Below are 18997 nucleotides of genomic sequence, written 5' to 3'. Positions count from 1 at the left end.
AGTTTTGTTTGTAAATCTGTCAGAGGCACACCATAGTATTTGCTTTGATGGCTCTGCATCAGAGCTCATCAGCAGGAATGTAAGTAACTTTATACACATCTGAAGTTAACAGAGGTCCAGTGGCACTTAAATATCAAGACTATATCAGACTATATCAGACTATAATTCTCCACATTCTCTCACTCAGGGTCTCTGTTCCTTGGTGAGAGTGCTCTACCAGTTCCTGCAACGCACAAATGAACTGGTCTAACACCCTATATTTACTGATAAACTCCCTAAATCCATGGGCTAGATGTTTAACTGTAATAGAGTATCTAAAACTGTTAAAAAACAACCTCATTTAGGTAGAACAGACTAGCTGGAGCTAAGTCACCCTGGTGATGACTGGTTTGCAGGCAGCATAATAGAGATCATGCCCTGCCAGGGGAATTCTGTTACATGGATGATGTACTTACCTTTGCACTTGCTTCAGAGAGAAATCCCTCCCTTACTACAAGTCATGAGGAAATTGTTCAACATTGCTGTTGGCAAAACTTCTGGTGGTCTCGATGGGAAAAAACCTGATCTAGCTTTTATTAGAAAGCACGTCGACTGAGAGTATTATCAGCAGCTCTGCTTTTGACTGAGGCCCTGGTCAGTAATGCTGCTGCTGCAGCGTGGAACTGCAGCGCCACTGGCACGTATGCAAGGAAGCATGCTGGCTGCTGATGGATACATGGGACTCCCCAGAAGAAATAGTGAGTTGCTGACCCCCCAGAAGAAACGGGGACTAGTTCTTGACATGAACACACTGATCCATAGAAGCATCTGGTATTTTCAGTAGACACTGGAGCGGGTGAGCCTGCTACTATATGAAGAGAGACAGATGCATTTATATTTGCAATACAAGATTAAAATTGTCCCTTGGACATTGGTGTAAATGGTTCAGCGCGTTGATATGAAGGTATACGATGGGTGAGCAATCAGAAAACTTCCTAAAAAGCAAAATAAATCAAAACAGATTTGTATTTGAAACAAACCTTACAATGGCATAACATCTTCTAAGCACAGAACTAATACTGTCTAAAAGAAGAACTGCTGCAGTATGCTGTGTAAAAGTAAAAATGAAAATAAGAAGCTAACCTTGGTTGCAACTTATGCTAAAACCCTTATTATATAGACACAGCCTGAGTCACCTACAAGCTTGGAACCTCTTTTGTGACAACAAAGAGTCAACATTTCTAATGCAATGAATTTAAATCACTTAGCAAACATTAAATATGCAATACACCTGTTACAGAAGTCAGTACTATTTACTCATTGTGATACAGGTCCATGGAAATAGACCCAAAGACTTGAACAGCAATCTACATGCAAGAGGATGTATAAATAAGGCAAAAACCTTTACTACGTCATGTCCAAATGGAACAATTATCCCCATCTACCAGAACCACTTAGTCCTCCCTCTCTGGGAATATTTTTTACGTCCAAGAAATAAATAAGCTGAACTATACCCATCTGCCATGGCAGTTCATGGTTGTCAAGGGAACAATCTGAAAAACAGAGCTTGACTTATGGTATCAGGTCATACAGCCCTTGTCTGCCATAGAGAAGGCAAAAACTCAGGCTTTCATTCAGGATGAAAAAAAACCCACAAAAAAAGAAACAAGATTTTTCCCGGCTAGGCTAGCTAACCAGCTCCACAGAGGTCCCCGCAATTTCATTTAACCTAGAACAATGCAATCTGAGTTGATTCCATGTTTCACCGCTTCTGAGAAGAACAGTGCACATAGGTTGAAGAAATGATATAGGTTAAGCAATCGTAACAGGTTTCCTAGCATTCTGTTAATCGCTTCCTTGTTGTAAGCACATGTGGAGCGTATACCACACACAGCATCCACCTATTACAGTAGCGCCAGAGTAGCTCTATCGAGGTTATGATTCCTCCCTTCCACAGATTTCACGTTGTGATGGTTGCTATGATTGTAGCTACCCAACAGCAAATACAGCTTTTGTACTTCATGGGAGGGAAAAGAAAACTATTTTTTTAGATAATGGAGCCATTAGACCCATGAGTAATCAGACTGGTTTTGCTCCTGCAAGGAGCTCCCATTCATTGGGTTAAACCCCACGGAAGGGTGCATGTCTCTTCATACCTCTGGTGTCCCCAGGCACAGGATTTGTACACAGGGCAGTACGAAGCACCGTCACCAGCAGCACGCTAAAAGCAGCATTTTGCTTTGGTTCTCCTGAGGTAACAACAGGCTTATACCAAGTAAGGTTCTCATTCACACCTAAGGGCCAAGGCTAAAGGTGATCCTTTCTAAAGAAGACCAAGGGTCTATCCAGACACTTCCACACATCATCTCATTTTCAGACCTTCTGCATTCCTTTCCTCACTCACTGAAAATATCTTCATTTCTTCACTAATGCTGCTTTGGATGTTTCTCTCCCTATTCTTCTTCCCCCATTCTGTTTCAAATGTGTTTACTTTACCCTGAATTGACAGGACCAGTTTCTGATTTAATTTTCCACTAATGCCAAAGGGGCTAAAGATTTTGTTTACAACACAATTTGCATTTACCTGCGCTACCATTTCCAGCTGCTCCCCACCCACCCTGTTAATGCTTTCCAAGTTTTCACACAAGTCCAACAGACTTCTAGTGATGGCTCTTTCCCAAATCCCAGCCTCTATCCAGAGCATGACCACGTCACTGCTACTGCCAGCTGCCCTGAAATTCAAGGCTGGTTTGTCAGCTTGTGTAAAGTGCCAGATCTGTGAGGTTGTGGCAAATGGAAGGTATTTGCTATATTTTAAGATTCACTAAGCATTTTACAGAACCAGTCCATTACAAAGCCAGCATAAATTGTGGCTATATATATCAAGCTTTGATAATAAATATCAATAATCCTCCTCAGTTGTTCTATTAAATTTGCTGAAACTTTTGCAATATGGTGCAGTGTTTCTTTCTCCCAGAAAATGATGTAGAATAAAATATATGTTTCGAGATACTTGTCAGTCACTTGTGTTGCTGGTTGCCAAAAAAAAAATCTTTGCAAGTTTTCCTATTGTCTTCATTTGAGTTCAGAGTTACTAGTAGCCACCCACTTAACAGCAAATCTGCCCACATTTCATACAGCTAAAGAAGTCAGCAGGAATTAGAAACAGCATCTTATCCACCTGTTTAAGCTGCCCTGCAAACTCCCTGTTTGATGAGACGGCGTAGATAGCTAGAAACACCTATAGATCAAGAGAAAACATGCTAATTAAAATCAATGTAAATTCTGCAGTGGCAAAGACATGGGAAGCTGTCCAGGAAAGATCTCACTCTTGTCATTCCTCATTAGGAGATTGGCCCTTAGAAGGACCGAGTTTCTGGAATCCCCACTAATCTGGAATCCCCACTAATGCCATTGCGTAAGCGGTTGAGGGCAGGGTCACGCCCAGCGTACCACGGAAGCACCGCCTGGTCACCCGGTCCCATTGGGACACCGGTTTGGAATAACTCTCACCTAATCAAAAGGTGTAGCTCCATACGGCCAAGCCTGTAAACTGCACCCTTAAGCACCTACACTGCCACCGAGTCAAACAAATTCATCCAGAGACCTCTAAAGTTATACAACTGTTTACATACTTTATGAAAACATTTTATCTTCTTTTATGAGGCATTATCTGTTCATCTGTGACGATTTATGCGCTTCACTCCCAGTCCATTTCTAAATCATCTGGAATGAAGAGTGTAAGTGGAAAGGCCTGGTTTCATTTACAATTTGAACAACTGCCTTCAAGAATTGAAGTCCAGAGAAAAGATGGTATTTTCTAGGTATGCCTTAATTTACCAGGCTTCTTCAGCACGAACTCATAACACAGGAGGGTAAGATTCTGGATCAACTTAGCAAATGGATCCCAAAAATCAAGCCAGTGACACTTGCCCTCCACACCAGACCACGGTTAGCACAAGCAATGCACAGGCCTGCTGCTTCCAAACGCCACTGTCAAGACACGAGGCAATGGGTAAATTCCTCTTTTTTTACCTTAGAGCAGCACTGGTTATCCTGGGCTCCCGAGCAGAGCTCTCGGAGCAGCCTGACAGCCATCCCTCTGTTTTAAGCCACGCACACATCCCCAGCCGAAGGGAGCCGCCTGGGCGGCCTCCCCACGCCACCGGCCCTGCCTGTAGAGCAGGGCAGACCGGGGCCGGCTCGGAGGAGGTGGCCAGGCCTGGGACCCTCGCCATGGAGGTGCCAGCCTGCTGACCCACGCCCTGCCCTGGGAGGCATCAGGCAGCCCCGCTCGCCCCCGGCCCCTCGCTGCCGCCCCACACACGGCGGCCTCGCCTTTGTGTGAGCGGCGCCGTGTTTACCTTCCCACTTCCTTGTTCCACTCCAGCGCAAGGGCCATAAACCACCTGGCTGGCACTGCTCAGCCCGCGGCAGCACAGGCAGGAGGAAGAGGAGGGAGGGGGATGGCAGCCAGCCCCCCGCTCCGTGCCAGGAGGGCACCCCGAGTGCCGCCGTGGTGGTTGGGAGCGCAGCCCTTCCCCTAGGGCTGGTGCCACCGCCTGTGGCGGATCTCTCATGCCCACCGGCCACCCTCATGCCGGGGTCCAGGGACGTGCCAGGGGGGAACAGGACCTACTTCCCCTTCTTCTCGGACTTCAGGGGCTGCAACGTGACGGCCCTGCGCATCGGCGAGTCATCTGCTCTGGCCTCCATCTTCCTGCTGGCCTTGGTGGGAAACATCTGGGGCATCTGTCTGCTGGTGCAGCGGCGGCGGCGGCACCGGCCGTGTGCGGCCAACTGCCTTGTCCTCAACCTCTTCTGTGCCGACCTGCTCTTCATCACCGCCATCCCCTTCATCGCCGTCGTGCGCTGGACCGAGAGCTGGGTGCTGGGCGACGTCGTCTGCCACATGCTCTTCTACGTGATGAGCCTCAGCGGCACCGTCGTCATCCTCTCCCTCTCGGCCGTCAGCCTGGAGCGCGTCGTCAGCATCGCCCGGCTGCGCCACGCCGCCTTCCGCCGCCGCAAGGCGCTGCCCGCCGCCCTCCTCCTCATCTGGGGCTTCGCCGCCCTCGCCACGCTCCCGCTCTGCTGCTTCTTCACCGTGGTGCGGCTGCCCGGCGCCGCCGGCCAGGTGAGGGCGAGGGCGAGGGCGGGGGCGGCCGGGCCGGGCCTGCAGGGTCGGGGGGGCGCGGGGGGCTCGGCCGCCAGTGCCGCCGGCGGGAGGGTGCCCCGGGGCCGCGGGCGGGGCCGAGCGGGTGCCCGGAGGGGCGGCAGGCCCCGGCGGCCCCTCCCGCACGGCGGGAAATGCGCGTCGCGGGGCTTCTGCTGCGTGCCCCAAGCGCGGCTCGGGGTGCTCCTTTCCAGCGCGCTTTCCCCTTACCGAGGGGCCGGGGGAGCCGCCCCCCGAGGCGGCCACGCACAGGTTTCGCTGCCAGTGTTTTGAAACGCGTACAAAAGTACACCCAACGTGACACTCAGATGTGTGGTGTTTGAGGTCTGGAAGTTTCAATTTCAAAGGTGCCATTAGCATTTGGTATGAAAACTATGGCAGAATTTTAGCTTGTGGACAAGACATCTATTTGTAATTGCATGGGCTTTTAAAAACATGAAGTAACGCAGTAATTGACCGCTGTGTTTGAGTAGGACGCGTTCACAGACGTGATTTAGTCTGCGGTCATTTTCTCCACAGGCATAGAGGGACATACGGACAGCTCTGTAGTAAAAACAACTGCGCAATGTTAAATTCCTTCTTTATTCTCTGTAAACAGGAGATGCAGATTTGCACCTTGGTTTGGCCCAGCACTGCAGGAGAAATAGTTTGGGATGTGACCTTTGCCATTGCTTTCTTTCTAATACCAGGATTAGTCATTGTCATCAGTTATTCCAAAATCCTACAGGTATGTTTTTCCTTTAAAGTTTGTTGTAGAAGAAAGGGAAGTAAATGGTAACTCACTAGGCATCAACATGTTGTCACTGAATGCAAATAGACCTGAAGGGAGCAGACATCATTTGCTTGGTAAATGGTAAGTATGTGATATAAAATGAGGTTCTTCACCTGTTCATAACAGCCTATACATTTCAACTAAGAACGTGCTTGGACAGCATGTTACCAGAAGCCCCGCACAAAGTTTGACTTCATTTATATACAGTATGTAATACACTTCTCCATTTATGTACTGTTCATGTTTAAAGACTGACAATCTCCTAAATGCTAAAAGAGTCGAGCATTTGAAATAACTAAAAACTGGATTTTGCTTTCCTCGAGTCTAAACTCCAGAGTCACAAGGGATTTGTAGGAAAGCAGAGAGAGGTAGGACTAGAAAAAATCCATCCCCGTTTAGATCTACTGATTTTCTGCATGCATTTTTAGTACACAGATCTCATTAGATTACACTCCTCCACAATTTCAACCTTTGGAAACAAATACTGCTAAACACACTGCTTCTATTTTCATATCTAGTGTATGTTGTTTAACTGCTGAAATATAGGCCAAGACACGAGGCAGTACTGAGTTTTAATCTATATTCTAGAAAACATGATATCAGTTACCTAAATTCCTTTTAAAACATCTGATTTCGTACCCCTTCCTCTTCCAAAAACAGTGAGGAAGAGCTAGAAGTCTTCAAACTAGGCGCTGCAATGCCTGGTTTTTAGCAACTGCCCCCAAAAGATTCTGATTCCTGTATCAGGTAGTTACACTTCTCTATAAGGAAGATTGCAGGTTTTGGAAAGGAAATTCAAAATACACAGATTATTGAGCAGGGAGTTAATGGGTGAAACGCTGAGCACCAAGGGGCTGCGGGTACATGCACCAGAGCTGCGCATAGACGTTTCCACAAACCTAGGACCTAGAATCTGGCCTCTACATGTACTTGCCTGTTGATCAGGCTTAAACTTGTAGTCCAAATTATCAGCTCTTAGTTTCTGTACACTCTATAAGCTTGTTACAACCTTGAGGTAAATGCATTAGGTAAACAACTTCTAGTGAAGTAAAGCACTTGCCTTTTGCGACCTCCTATTTGCTGTAGGCAAAGAACATAGAGCAACTGTGTGGGGAGTCTGAGCCCTCTGAAAGAGCTGCAGAAACTGCAGGCCAAGGAATGCCACAGTCCTTGGTCAGAGAGCAGGACAGGAACGGTGTTCCTCTTGCACTTGCAGACTCCAGCTTACAACAGGTAAATTTGGAAAACACAATGGCACACAGGGAGCTAGAAGCCCCAAAAGTGTTTGGAATACGGGATTACAAAACAGCCCCATGCTGCCATGCTCACGTTTCTTTTCCAGCTTGGTAATACAGATGCTAAGATGTGTTACCATTTCTCCTGGACTGAAAAAGGAACGAGGCCCATAGCAGGATCCTGCCTATTGTAATTGAATCTTCTCTCACACACAGCTCTCCAGGAAGCAGCCAGAACTCGGCTGGGGAATGTCTTAATCCCTGAGTCATTCCCAAGAGCAGGTTCACTCTCACGTGGTGAGAACGTGCCATCACGCCAGTGCACACAGCGTACAAAGCTCAGTGTTACTGGAAGCATTTCAAAGCATTCATGTATTCAAATAACACAGCATCTGTGATGATGATGATTCACTACAGATGCAAGGCCTTGAATTTGTTAAATATAATCCATAAATATATACTTTACAATTTAATCCAAAATTGAGTATTATTTTTACTAACACTTCCAAGACCCTGGCAAAAATGACAGATTAGAAGCCATGATTTTTAATTAAGTTATTTGTTTTTGCATTGTTTCCTGTCTCAGGCAAGGCTTAGATAAGAGGCTGGAACTAGTAAAGACGTTCATGTTTTGGCACTTACATGCTTGTGTATACACAACTTCCAAGTCCCTGGTTCTCAAGTGCGGTCCAGATGCCCACTACAGGGATTTAGATTCCTCATACTAGGCAGAACAAAAAGGGATCCAAAACAGATCACTGCCACCCCATTTCAGCTGAGCGCTTCCTTAAGATGCAGTTGTGTCTTACTGACTGCAGTCCTAAGTCTTGCGTTCTTAGTTATAGGCTGTGCAGCTCCAGCAGGAGAGGTGGAGGGTGCTTACATGGGACGGATACAAAGGTGTCTCATGTAGCCGTTCTGAACAGTGGAGGCTGAGGAGGGTACAGAGCTTGGTTTTCTCACTCTTTTATTAGAAGTGGATATTAGTCCTTTGTATTTTATGAAACCTTCATTCTTCCTAGGACAGGTTAGTTGCTCTCTGAGAACAGCTCTTGGATCGGGTTGTTTGGAGGAGCTGGCCCAGTTTCTGGATTCCACATGGGTACAGCAGATCATTAGGCTGGAATAGTTCTACATGTTCGAAACGTCAGAATTCTCTACCTCTTAAATCAGGGAAGCAGCTAGTGACACTGTCCCCTTCTCAGGCTCAGCAGCTGCTGAGAAGCCCATTTTTGGGTCATGGGTTTTGATTTATACACGTACATTCTGTTGAAATCTTTGTTAGATGTCTAGGTTCTTAACGAATATTTATTCTAGGCCATCCATCTCTGTGACAAATTCAGAAAACTGCAGAAAGTATGACAAATTACTCAGTATATATATATAGCCGTTTTCATCCTCACCTGAACCAGGACCTATTAAGTATTACTAGTATTAGCGGTATCTTTCCTTTAGTTGTTGCTAAAGGGAAATGTCACATGCCTCTTGACTTTCCTACTGAGACACCAAATTGATTCAGGCTTTTGAAAACACTCTTTCTTTATCCAAGCACAGGGTGAAATAGCATCTCAATTATGTAGCCTAAATATTTCAATTTTATTTCATTTGCTTCAGCTATGTAAATGTAACAGACTTACTGTGCTATGCCAGCTTCAGTGAAGACAGGGATGTAGAACATGAAATTTAGAGTCCTCTGCAAGCCATTGGGGTTCAATATTCTACTTAATGACAGATGATTCACAGCCATGAATACTAGGTTCCCAAACTACCCATAGCCTGATTTATTACATCAGACAGTACTTTTACAAGACACAGATTTTTGTAGTGACAAAAGGATCCGTAAGAGCTCAGGTTAGTTCGTAGAAAGCAATTCTGATCACTGACTGAAAAACTAAAATTTTACACAAAACTTTACGTAAAATCCGATTGAAATTTAAAATGTAGCATGATTTTGTTACTGTAATAAATTCATGTTCTTTCTAATACCTACCTTATAATATCAGCGTGGTCGTAAGAGAATTGGATTGTGTTCCTTCCTGCACATGAATAGGATTGTTAATTATGTTCCAGTTTGCATTTGTGGAAAAAATCAACGGGTTTATTTAGATAGAACAAACGAGGTCAAAATTTGCAGTGAAGGTGATTTAGTGAGTAATTAAGGCTCTGTTTTATGCTGAAAAGTCTTTATGGCTGGTAGAGAGCCATGAGGGGAACAACCAGCGTGGCTAATACTGAGGTGAGTTCACAGCTGAGAGGAAAACAAAATGCTAGTGAAGTGAGAATGTTTGAAACGGAACCATTGACAAAAAGTAAAAATGGAGTTCTGCAATGCCTTTTTTTGTAGTCACTTTTCAAAACGGAAGCATCATGTGCCAAGATTTACTTCTGCACTTGTAAAAATGTGTTAATAGTTCTAGGTTTCAGTGAAAGTTACTTTCTTCTCTTTTACTGCAGATTACAAAAGCATCAAGAAGGAGCTTAAATGCTGGCTTAGCCTACTCAGAAAATCATCAGATTCGTGTTTCCCAGCAAGACTACAAACTATTCCGAGCCCTCTTTTTGTTGATGATCTCTTTCTTTGTCATGTGGAGCCCGATTATAATAATTATTCTTTTAATTTTAGTCCAGAACTACAAACATGATTTAAATATTTTGCCATCAGTTTTCTTCTGGATAGTGTTATTCACTTTTGCCAACTCTGCTGTCAATCCAATTTTGTATAATGTTGCCTATTTCAGACGTAAATGTCAGGAAATTCTTCTCTGTTGTACAGGGAACCCTGTAAGGCGTGGGGCTGGTACAGAAACCACTGCAAGAAGAAGTAACCATGAACAACCAAATTTGTCTTTCATTACCAGATAATTATTTAAAGTCTGAGCTGTGCCACGCTTTGGATGTTAATGTCTCTCCTATCCCAGGTTGAATGTTATAGTATTATATGCCCGAGAAGGAAAAAATTTTTAATTCCTGCAGGTAAAATTCTCATGACTTTGAGCACTACTTTGCTTCAGTAAGATTTGGACATTTTAATCCAATGGATTGAATTCTCCACTTACACTGAAAGAAATACGAATGTGGCAGTGAACTTGGTGAATGTGGAACAGCTGAAATAAGCACTTACCAGACAAATTCATTTCCGCGAGGGTACATTTTCTGTTGGCGTAAATGTCATTAACTCTCAAGAGGGCACCTGATCCATTTTCACCCTGTTTGCCACTGCGTAAGAGAAATCAACTTTCTAGTGAAAACGTGCATCCTCAAAAGGTATCTGCTCTTTTTTTCAATCCCACTAAAAAAAGGCACTTGATTATACACTTGGATCACTGACTGTCTGAACACAGGTTTGGGCAGACTAACCAATTTCTTGTAGGAAACAAGATGGTAAATATGTGTTATCACCAAGTGAATGACCAATTTGGTTCCATCTCAAATTACAAGTAGGGACATAATGCCTGTTAATTTATAAATAAAGAATAAATAAATAATTGTTTACTTGTCATGTATAAAATATTTTTAAAAGATGCGTATTTTTTATGTCTTTGGTAGTCATATGATCAAGTTAATCAGTGATATATAGGGTCACTGAAATTCCTTCCTCCTTTCTAAAATGGTATAGGGAACAATTTCCAGCATTTCACAGAAAAAAGATGACATTGTATTTGAAAATAAATTAAAAGTTTTAGAAAGCAAATACATGTTTGTTTTTTTTTTTTTAATTAAAACTCCTTTAGTTGGAAATTGCAACCACTAAAAAAAGAAGGATTAAATTCTTAACGATCACCATCTGCCACCAATTCAAAATAGTGCATGAAGATAATGGTTTACTAATAAAACCAATGTCTACATACGTACAGATGTGCATACAAACAATTTGCATCCCCTGTAATCCAAGTTTATTAAAATGTTTCATTGGTTTATTAACAAGGTGAGCTACACAGCTCAGATAAATACACTCAAAATCTAAATGAAGCCGTTCAAAAGGTTTTCAAGAGAACACCCGATCAACGTATTAACTTTACATCCACGGTGCTGTTACATGGTTTCTTTCCATACTTTTGGACCTCCTTAAGAGCAAAATCCTGAAACACACAAAAACGAAAATTTCCTTTTTCAACCACACTAGACAAAATTAAGAAACCTTTCACCAAATTTAAAATGCATATGTTTCTAATATCTTTAAAATGCTCTTGAGTCCAGCAGCCTGTTACTTGTAATGATAATGGCAGTACCTTGCTCTGCAGTTTATAATTCCGAAGAATTTGCAGCTCGGAACAAAACAGGAATTCAATGTCCTGAGCATTTTAATACTTTGGCTAACAAGGTACTGGATAGATCAGTGATAAAAGAGTTGTTTATTTACTTTAACAAACTTCAAATTATTTGCCTTTTAAAAATTATTAATTTAAGGATGTCCTTCAACAAAATAAGAACCTCCTGACCTCCAAAACTTCTGATGGCAATAGTAAATCAGCTGAAGGAATATACCGCTCTTAATTCACAATTTTTGCTTCTAGTAAATACTAACAGCAGATTCAGCTTTCAGCTCTACTAACCTGACGACATATTGTATTTACAAGTAGTCCCACCATGATATCCACACTCACATTGCATAACTTAAAGCAACTTGAGCTATTGCTCTGAGAGACTAAGTGTATCACAGCCTGATCCATGTTCAGAAAGGAGCTACAATCAGAAATGCAATATAAGTTGCAAACGAAAAGCTCGTCATTTCCTAGGCTTATCTTTTGCCTTAAAGAGCCAGCATAAAAAGAGTACTTTAGATTTTTTTTACCATCAAGGTAAGTTTTGTACATCTATTAGGGTTTTTTTGGAAACTTAATTTGAGTACGGTATTGATTTAAAACAATAATGAAAAGTCTTTGGGAAAAAAATTAGCTTTAAGACACAGGGAGTATGCACAATTAGAGCATATTCATGCAGCATCTATTAACGTTAGTCAGAATGTTAGCACAATAACAACTGAATGCAGGACAGCAAGTTGACTTTTTTTTTTTGGCTACTAATCCTGTAGCTCTTAACAGCAGAAATAAAACTAAAGTAGCAAGGTTTCCAATCCCACACATAAGGAATTCAGTGAATTTTGTAAGAGTTTCCGATATAAAGCTTTCAATAAATGTTTTTTCAGTTTAGCTTACAATCATTCTCTCATTGCCAAATGTACTTGCTCTGCAGGAGCTTTGGCTTAACAATACTGGAGAATTCAGAATCAACTAACACTGGTATTTACAGATATATCACAGTAAGGGGAGAATGCAAACTGCTGGCTTTAAGTTTATTTATACTTCAGTGCTGGGCTCATAAAGATAAAGTCTGACATAATCCGTAGGAAAAAGCAAACAGTATTAAGGACCCAGGCTACTATTTTTCATTTACCAAGAGTATGGAACTCACATAGTCTTATCAGACACTGCACTCAACACCTAACATCTGAATATGAATTGGGACAGCAGACAAAGAACTCAGCGCTTGGTGCAACTTGGTAGATTTGATATTTCTATAACAAACTAGAGGCAGCATGACCAACTTTTAAATTAAGGTTGGGAAGTCAATATTTAAGGCTGAACTTTAAAAAGACATTCTGAGCCTTAATTTTTAAATTACATTCTTAGTTCTATATTCTGTGAAAAAATACAAGCATTCTATTATATAGAAGTTCTGAGATATTTGAAAAAGTTATATCACAAATTATTAATAAATGAATATATTACATTTTTCTTTTTGGTTTATACTTTCTTGCAAAGATTGACAATACGTTTATGGCCTTGCAAGCCTCATATAGTGTAGAAATAACAGAAACACAGATTCCACCATGCTGAATGAGACCAGTACTTGGACTAGCCCAATATCCTGATTTCACAGTGGGATAGTACTTTCTCTGGGTTTGACAGAAATGCAAGGAACCACCATAACACACACCTCTCAAAGTCACAGCAAAACAGCTGTGATTTAATACAAAAACATCCCTAATCATTTCATAATTTTGTTTTGTCCTCTTCAGAAGTTTTTATTCTTGCTGTACTTCATCTGAAGAGCAGTTAATGCAGCATTCAAAACAAGAAAGTATCATCAATTTATATAATGACATTGTTTCTTTTCTTCCTACCCTTTATGCAATTGCACACATCATTCACAAAAGCCAGTTTCATTTGCATTTATGCTGTCTCTTAGTCTTGACTGCCTTAAACCTCAACTGTCTCTTATGCCGTCTCCAAATTCTCATTCAAGACAAAATTTTCCTTTTCATTGTTGTCAGGCACTTTTTCCAGGTCACTAATCAGTATTCTAAACACGACCCACCGTAGCAGATCTTTCAGGCACCCTGTTATCAGCATACCTACTTTACAACATAGCAATATATTACTCTGTTTATAGATCAGATGAACAGGTGATAGAGCCACAAGAGCTGACTGTGCTCATCTGTTCTGACTTTCTTGGTAATACTCAAAAGTTCCTTCAGTCAATCCCAGTTTATTCTAACATGTCATTTAGAAAAGCCCTTAATCTTGATTTACAGATTTCAGTGATGAAGAACATACAACAGCTCTTGGTAAACTGTTCCAAAGGTTAATGACCTTTAGAGTTAAACAAACGGCCATTTATTTCTGCTTTGAATGTGTCCAGTTTAAAGTTCCATCCATTTTAATTTACTATTCCTATGTTTGCAAGCCCTTTATTATCCAATTCCCATTGCTTGTGTGGGCAAGCACAGACTTTGCTCAGGTCAGCCTTTAACCTCTTTCCGATGAGACCAGATCAAGGTCTTTGAGGCACTCACTAGAGGACACATTTTACAAACCCAGTCATTTTCTCTGCTCTTCTTTGAAAGTTCTAATTCAGCCTCAGTACCCTTTCCAGTTATGATTACCATAAAATGTGACATAACGAGCAGACCTCTGCCAAGCACAGGAGTCTCATATGAGTCTGTCAATCTTCTGCATTCTTGGTTTATGCATCCAAGAATCACATTAACTGTTTTGGCCAAAGCGTTACACTGGGAGTTCACATTCAGCTGATTCACCAGTCAGGCCTTCGTGTCTTCCAGAGTGCAAAGGGGGGTAGGGAAGAGTAGCTACTATTTTATTGGTTCTAAATATTCTGATCTCTCTTCATTCTTTACTATTCCCCACTCTGGATGTAACCTTTACCAGTAAGTATATTACCTTTTCTTCCAGATCATTGATTAAAGTAGAATAAATTACAATTTGGCCTTTTCTAATATACTTAAGCACAAGTGAGCTAATCTGTACCCTTCCCGGTGTTGCAAGCTCAGTCTGACTATATGACTCAAGGTAAGATCATACTTCCAGTGTGAGCGATACGTCCCTCTTCCACAACCCTTTGTGAAAAGGTTGGCATGAGGACCTGTGAGGAAGGGTCTGCTATAAGGCATCCTTTCCAAGACTTCTGATTTTTCTTAAAAGCCTTTTGTGAAGAATTTTTCAAAGTAGTTTTTGAAAATACATTCTATTCCCTTCAACAACTATTTTCACAGAATCACAGAATGGTGGGGGTTGGAAGGGACCTCTGGAGATCATCTCATCCAACCCCCCTGCTTGAGCAGGCACACCCAGAGCAGAGGCCACAGGAATGTGTGCAGGTGGTTTTTGAATGTCTCCAGGGAAGGGACTCCACAGCCTCCCTGGGCAGCCTGTGCCACTGCTCCGGCACCCGCACAGGGAAGGGGTTTTTTCTCATATTGAGGTGGGACTTCCTGTGTTCCAACTTGAGCCCATTGCCCCAAATGAATTTTGTTCAAAAAGGTAAAGAGTTCTGATTAGAGAGACAAAATTTCTTTTTACAGCAACTATGAAGTTTATCCTTACTGTGTTTACTCATAGTACATTGATTTAATTGTTTTACAGCTTCCTCTAATTATTGTTTCAGCTGATGTGATAGGCCGCATAAAAAGCTATACACCTTAGCTCTCCTTCAGATAAGGAAAGTAAAAGTTGGAAATAACTTACTACAAGCTCCAGTTTTCAAAAGACAATATTACAGCCACTAAGTAAAAGACTTTGTGCATTTCCTGTATAATGATCAAGAAACTCCTGGTGCTTTAGTCATTAAACCCTGAAATAAAATTCTTCAGAAAAAAATGTTCTTACCATTATGAACAATAACTCTGTATTTTCTGTCCAAGCAGAGGTCTATCTGCCTTTGTCTGACAATTTTCTGTGCCTCTGGAGGCAATCCCTTAGGGTCCCGGGAGAACACAAAGGAATAGCTATCAGCACAAGTGCCATCTTCATTTAGTTGGCGGCAGGAGTAATGAAGAGCATACGTATCATAATCTGTGTCCACTACCCAGTGATCATCATCTGGAAGAAACCATAGCAAAGGAGCAAAGGTGTTAGAGACACAAGTAAAATCTAGTAAATCTAGAGAGATCACTGCAATAACTCTGTAAAGAAAATAAGACGATGAAGGGTGGTATAAATGACAACAGATTAGCTCAGTTTATTCCTGTCTCCAGTATTTAATTCCATGTTTTGGGGGAGGTTTTTTTTTAAAAAAGAAAATAAGCATATTTATCAGGGACAGTGATGGAGAGAAGAGGGAATGGTTGGCACCACTGCTTCTCCTCCAGCATGGGCACAGAACAAGAGCAGCGTGAAAGAAATGCTAAAAAAGGCCTTGTAAATCCATGCCTGTATATCATTATAAAACATGGCAACAAACAAAAAATTACCATGTATTACAGTAGCTACCATGAAGTACAAAGAAAGTTTTCTTATTTTAACCAAAAAAAGGGAAACAGACAGACAGAAAAGAGTTTAAAAAATAGAGAAGCTAAATATGCTCTTGGTCATGCTAGTCATGCTCCAGATTACTCAAAACCATAACGGTTTTCCTACTAGGGATGTTACTTATACTGTATTTTTAAGGAACAAGATTATCATGCAGTTGCCACGTGTGTTAGACTTTTATTTGCTACAACCTCTATCATAAAACCTCTTCTCAATTACAATTTCAGATAATTCTTAACTATTTAGCAAGGAAATCTGATAAATACCTGGTCATACAGATGCCCTGCACTAACAGAAGTGACCTAGGCGTTTGCAGTAAAGAGTGTGATCTCTGGAGCAAAAGATCCTCCCTTGCACTACGTCTGCACTGGTGAAGGCAACACTGTATGTTCTCTTCCCCATCTCTCCTATGAGTGGGGACCACAGTTTTTAGGAAGCTAGGGTCTGGGGTCGGCCAGCAATCTGAAGTATCCATGAAAACATGATTCAGCAGCATGCTGTGAGGCGATTCGGCAACAATTCAAGAGCGATTGGCATCCAAAGCATTCATTGGAAGTGTGTTTTTGGAGAGAATGGAGCTCCATTCACTTCCAAATTCCACTTGCTTCTCTTGGAAACAATCCGTGGAAATATCTTGAGCTACAAGTGTCTGAATCTCTGTTTGGCTCAATAAACTAATTTTGCATAGGGTGTGACAGATGACAGGAAAATATGAATATATATATACTGAATCATATTTGTTTCTTAAAACAGATAAATCCCTACATTTGCAACATGAGATCAAGGAAAATAACAATTGCAAAATCCTCTTCCCTGCTTGATCAAGTCTGACATTAGGCTTTTCAGAGAGAACAGAAACATCTGGTAACTGAGTTCTATACTAAAACAGGACTTAAAATACTTCATCTGCCTTTCATTTCTTTCCAAACAGTGACCTTCGACTATATTGTTGGGTAACAAACAAAAGAAATACAAAGAGATACAAAGGCCTGGTCTTCACCTGTTAAAGAAAGCCAGCCAGCTGTTCCATATAAAAAATAATGATTACCTTGTTCACATTAAGACTTTCCTGTATGATAGTTATTACGTGTTTTAAGTGTGTTTAAGAAATCCAACACTACTTTTTCCTTCCTCAGCATGGACACGCAACATAACTAAGCTTGCAAGTAGTTCTGCATCTTCTATAGCTAAGTACTCACTTCCTTTCTGCAGAAAAGAGGCAACACCCCAGTACTTCATCTTGAACTTGGCAGGATCCTGTGTGTCAGTGAAAGAGCCAATCATGTCAGCACAGACATCCCAGTTACTGTAGCCAGAGAGAAAGAAAACATCACATTCAAACCTAACAGCACAGATTTGGTGTGACTGTGTGACTAGCACAGGGGTAGCAGGTAGGGTTAGAGCATGAGTAAGTGAAGCAGAAGCTTAGTGAAACTGGAGGAAGAGGAAGATTGCAAACAGCTTACTTGAAGAGTCTGACTCTGCCCTTCGCAGTGGCACTCATTTGTCCATTCTCATCTACAGTGAAGTGGGCTACCACATTGTCCTGTAGAAACAACCCCTCAGGATCTTTTTTTGCCATGGCATACCAGGTGCCGCTGTACTGCAAGGAAATAAGAAAGGCTGCAGTTAGACCCTAGAAGTATGGAAAACATTACAAACAGACATCACAGACTAGGGGAGGTGACGGAGGGGAGGACATGCAGGTCTTTGACACCATGCCTCAAAGCTGTACCTAAGAAACAAATCTGCTCTTCCAACAGCATAAACACACCAATGTCCTAATGCAGCCAGGGTTTGTGAAAGAAGTGACATTTTTCAGTATCTTACTTGTATCTGCAGTTCTCCAGTATTTAGAATACAAAATTTGGTGGGAAGAGGGTAACAACTGCTAGATCTTGACAGAACTATGCAAAAATGTTTTTTTTTCCTTGCAATGATGTCTGAAAACACCAGAGTATTAATTTTCCATAGAAACAACCAAGCCACTACACTTCTGTTTAGTGTACAAACAAAAGTTTGTACTAAAGTACAAATTACATTTTGAGACCAGACTGCTAAACCTTAGTTTCTGCAGTAATCCTTTGTCAGATGCATTGGGATCCAGCATCTGTGGAGGTGTGGGCAACATCACACACTTCTGCTGCTTTTCAGTATTGCAGTCAGTGACTTTGAGTGAAAATGGGAACACAGTGGTGCTACTGAATGCCAGATTTTGTAGCCTGGGAAGAGGAGGTAGGCAAGACATCACAGATCCAGGAAAGAAAGATTTACCCTGGTCTTGTCGAAGTTCTCCTTCACTTTGAAGCTGCTCACTCGGCAGTCGCGCACCGCAGTGCTGCTGCCCAGCAAAGCCAGTGCCAGCAGCAGTAGCCAGGGCAGAGCTCTCTCCATGTGGGCCATCCCGTCCCTGCATCAACAGCAAACAAAGAACAGCATATGAAACAGGCTGTCACAAAAGCCAGGAAGAGAGGAAGGCTGGCCCGGCAGGTCCCCAGAGCATCGTGCAGCTTTCCCGATGCATGCAGAGGCAAGGCCCCCTGTTGTCCCCAGCCCACCACAGCAGGGTCCCTTACAGACAGTGCCTGTCCCTGTAGCCTCTTGGGAGCCCAAGAGTTGATGGCAGTGGCAGAGCACCCAGACAGGGAATGCTTTATGTAGTCCCGGGGCTTTCGCAACTCCCTGAGGTACAAAGCCAGCATTGGAGGGGGAGTAGGGAGGCAGGTTGATGCATTCTGCAGGCTGAGGCCCCTTCACAACAGCCTCTTGCATAACACCCATGGGCTCAGGTGGTCTTTGACCCTGGCCTGCAGCCAAGCAGGGGCTAGGAGCAAATGCCTAGGAGCAAATGCTGCTCTTTGGTTTTCCTAACCCAAAGGCAGAACTAACACCTGGGGGAAGGGGCGTGCACATGTGTGGGGAGAACAAAGGAAAAGAGAGGCACCCCACCTTTGCACAGGGGAGAGTAAGCTGCCTCCACCTCCTCTGTGATTTTACACACTGCAGTCCAAAGTCCTTCTTACCCAACGTGCTCAACCCAGTTACAAGGTGCAGACTTGTTTCCTCC

General features: G+C 42.4%; 2 protein-coding genes across 2 annotated transcripts; one reads left to right on the top strand and one right to left on the bottom strand.

Annotated features, from left to right (window-relative positions):
- Positions 1 to 4369: 4369 nt before the first annotated feature.
- On the top strand, positions 4370 to 11169 carry FFAR4 (free fatty acid receptor 4). Its single transcript, XM_064463817.1, has 3 exons — positions 4370 to 5116; positions 5754 to 5882; positions 9617 to 11169. Exons 1-3 carry the CDS (start codon positions 4577 to 4579, stop codon positions 10022 to 10024), a joined length of 1077 nt encoding a protein of 358 aa, XP_064319887.1. The 5' UTR covers positions 4370 to 4576; the 3' UTR covers positions 10025 to 11169.
- On the bottom strand, positions 11039 to 18615 carry RBP4 (retinol binding protein 4). Its single transcript, XM_009512563.2, has 6 exons — positions 18507 to 18615; positions 18205 to 18340; positions 17397 to 17533; positions 17130 to 17236; positions 15289 to 15501; positions 11039 to 11241 (listed from the first exon to the last, which is right to left on the bottom strand). The coding sequence occupies exons 2-6, from the start codon at positions 18331 to 18333 to the stop codon at positions 11228 to 11230; spliced, it is 600 nt and encodes a 199-aa protein (XP_009510858.1). The 5' UTR covers positions 18334 to 18340; positions 18507 to 18615; the 3' UTR covers positions 11039 to 11227.
- Positions 18616 to 18997: the final 382 nt, after the last annotated feature.

The sequence above is a fragment of the Phalacrocorax carbo genome, chromosome 12 (assembly GCF_963921805.1).
Source record: "Phalacrocorax carbo chromosome 12, bPhaCar2.1, whole genome shotgun sequence".
Classification (NCBI taxonomy): domain Eukaryota; kingdom Metazoa; phylum Chordata; class Aves; order Suliformes; family Phalacrocoracidae; genus Phalacrocorax; species Phalacrocorax carbo.
The sequence above is the reverse complement of the archived record's forward strand: the minus strand, read 5'-3'. Positions and strand labels throughout refer to the sequence as shown.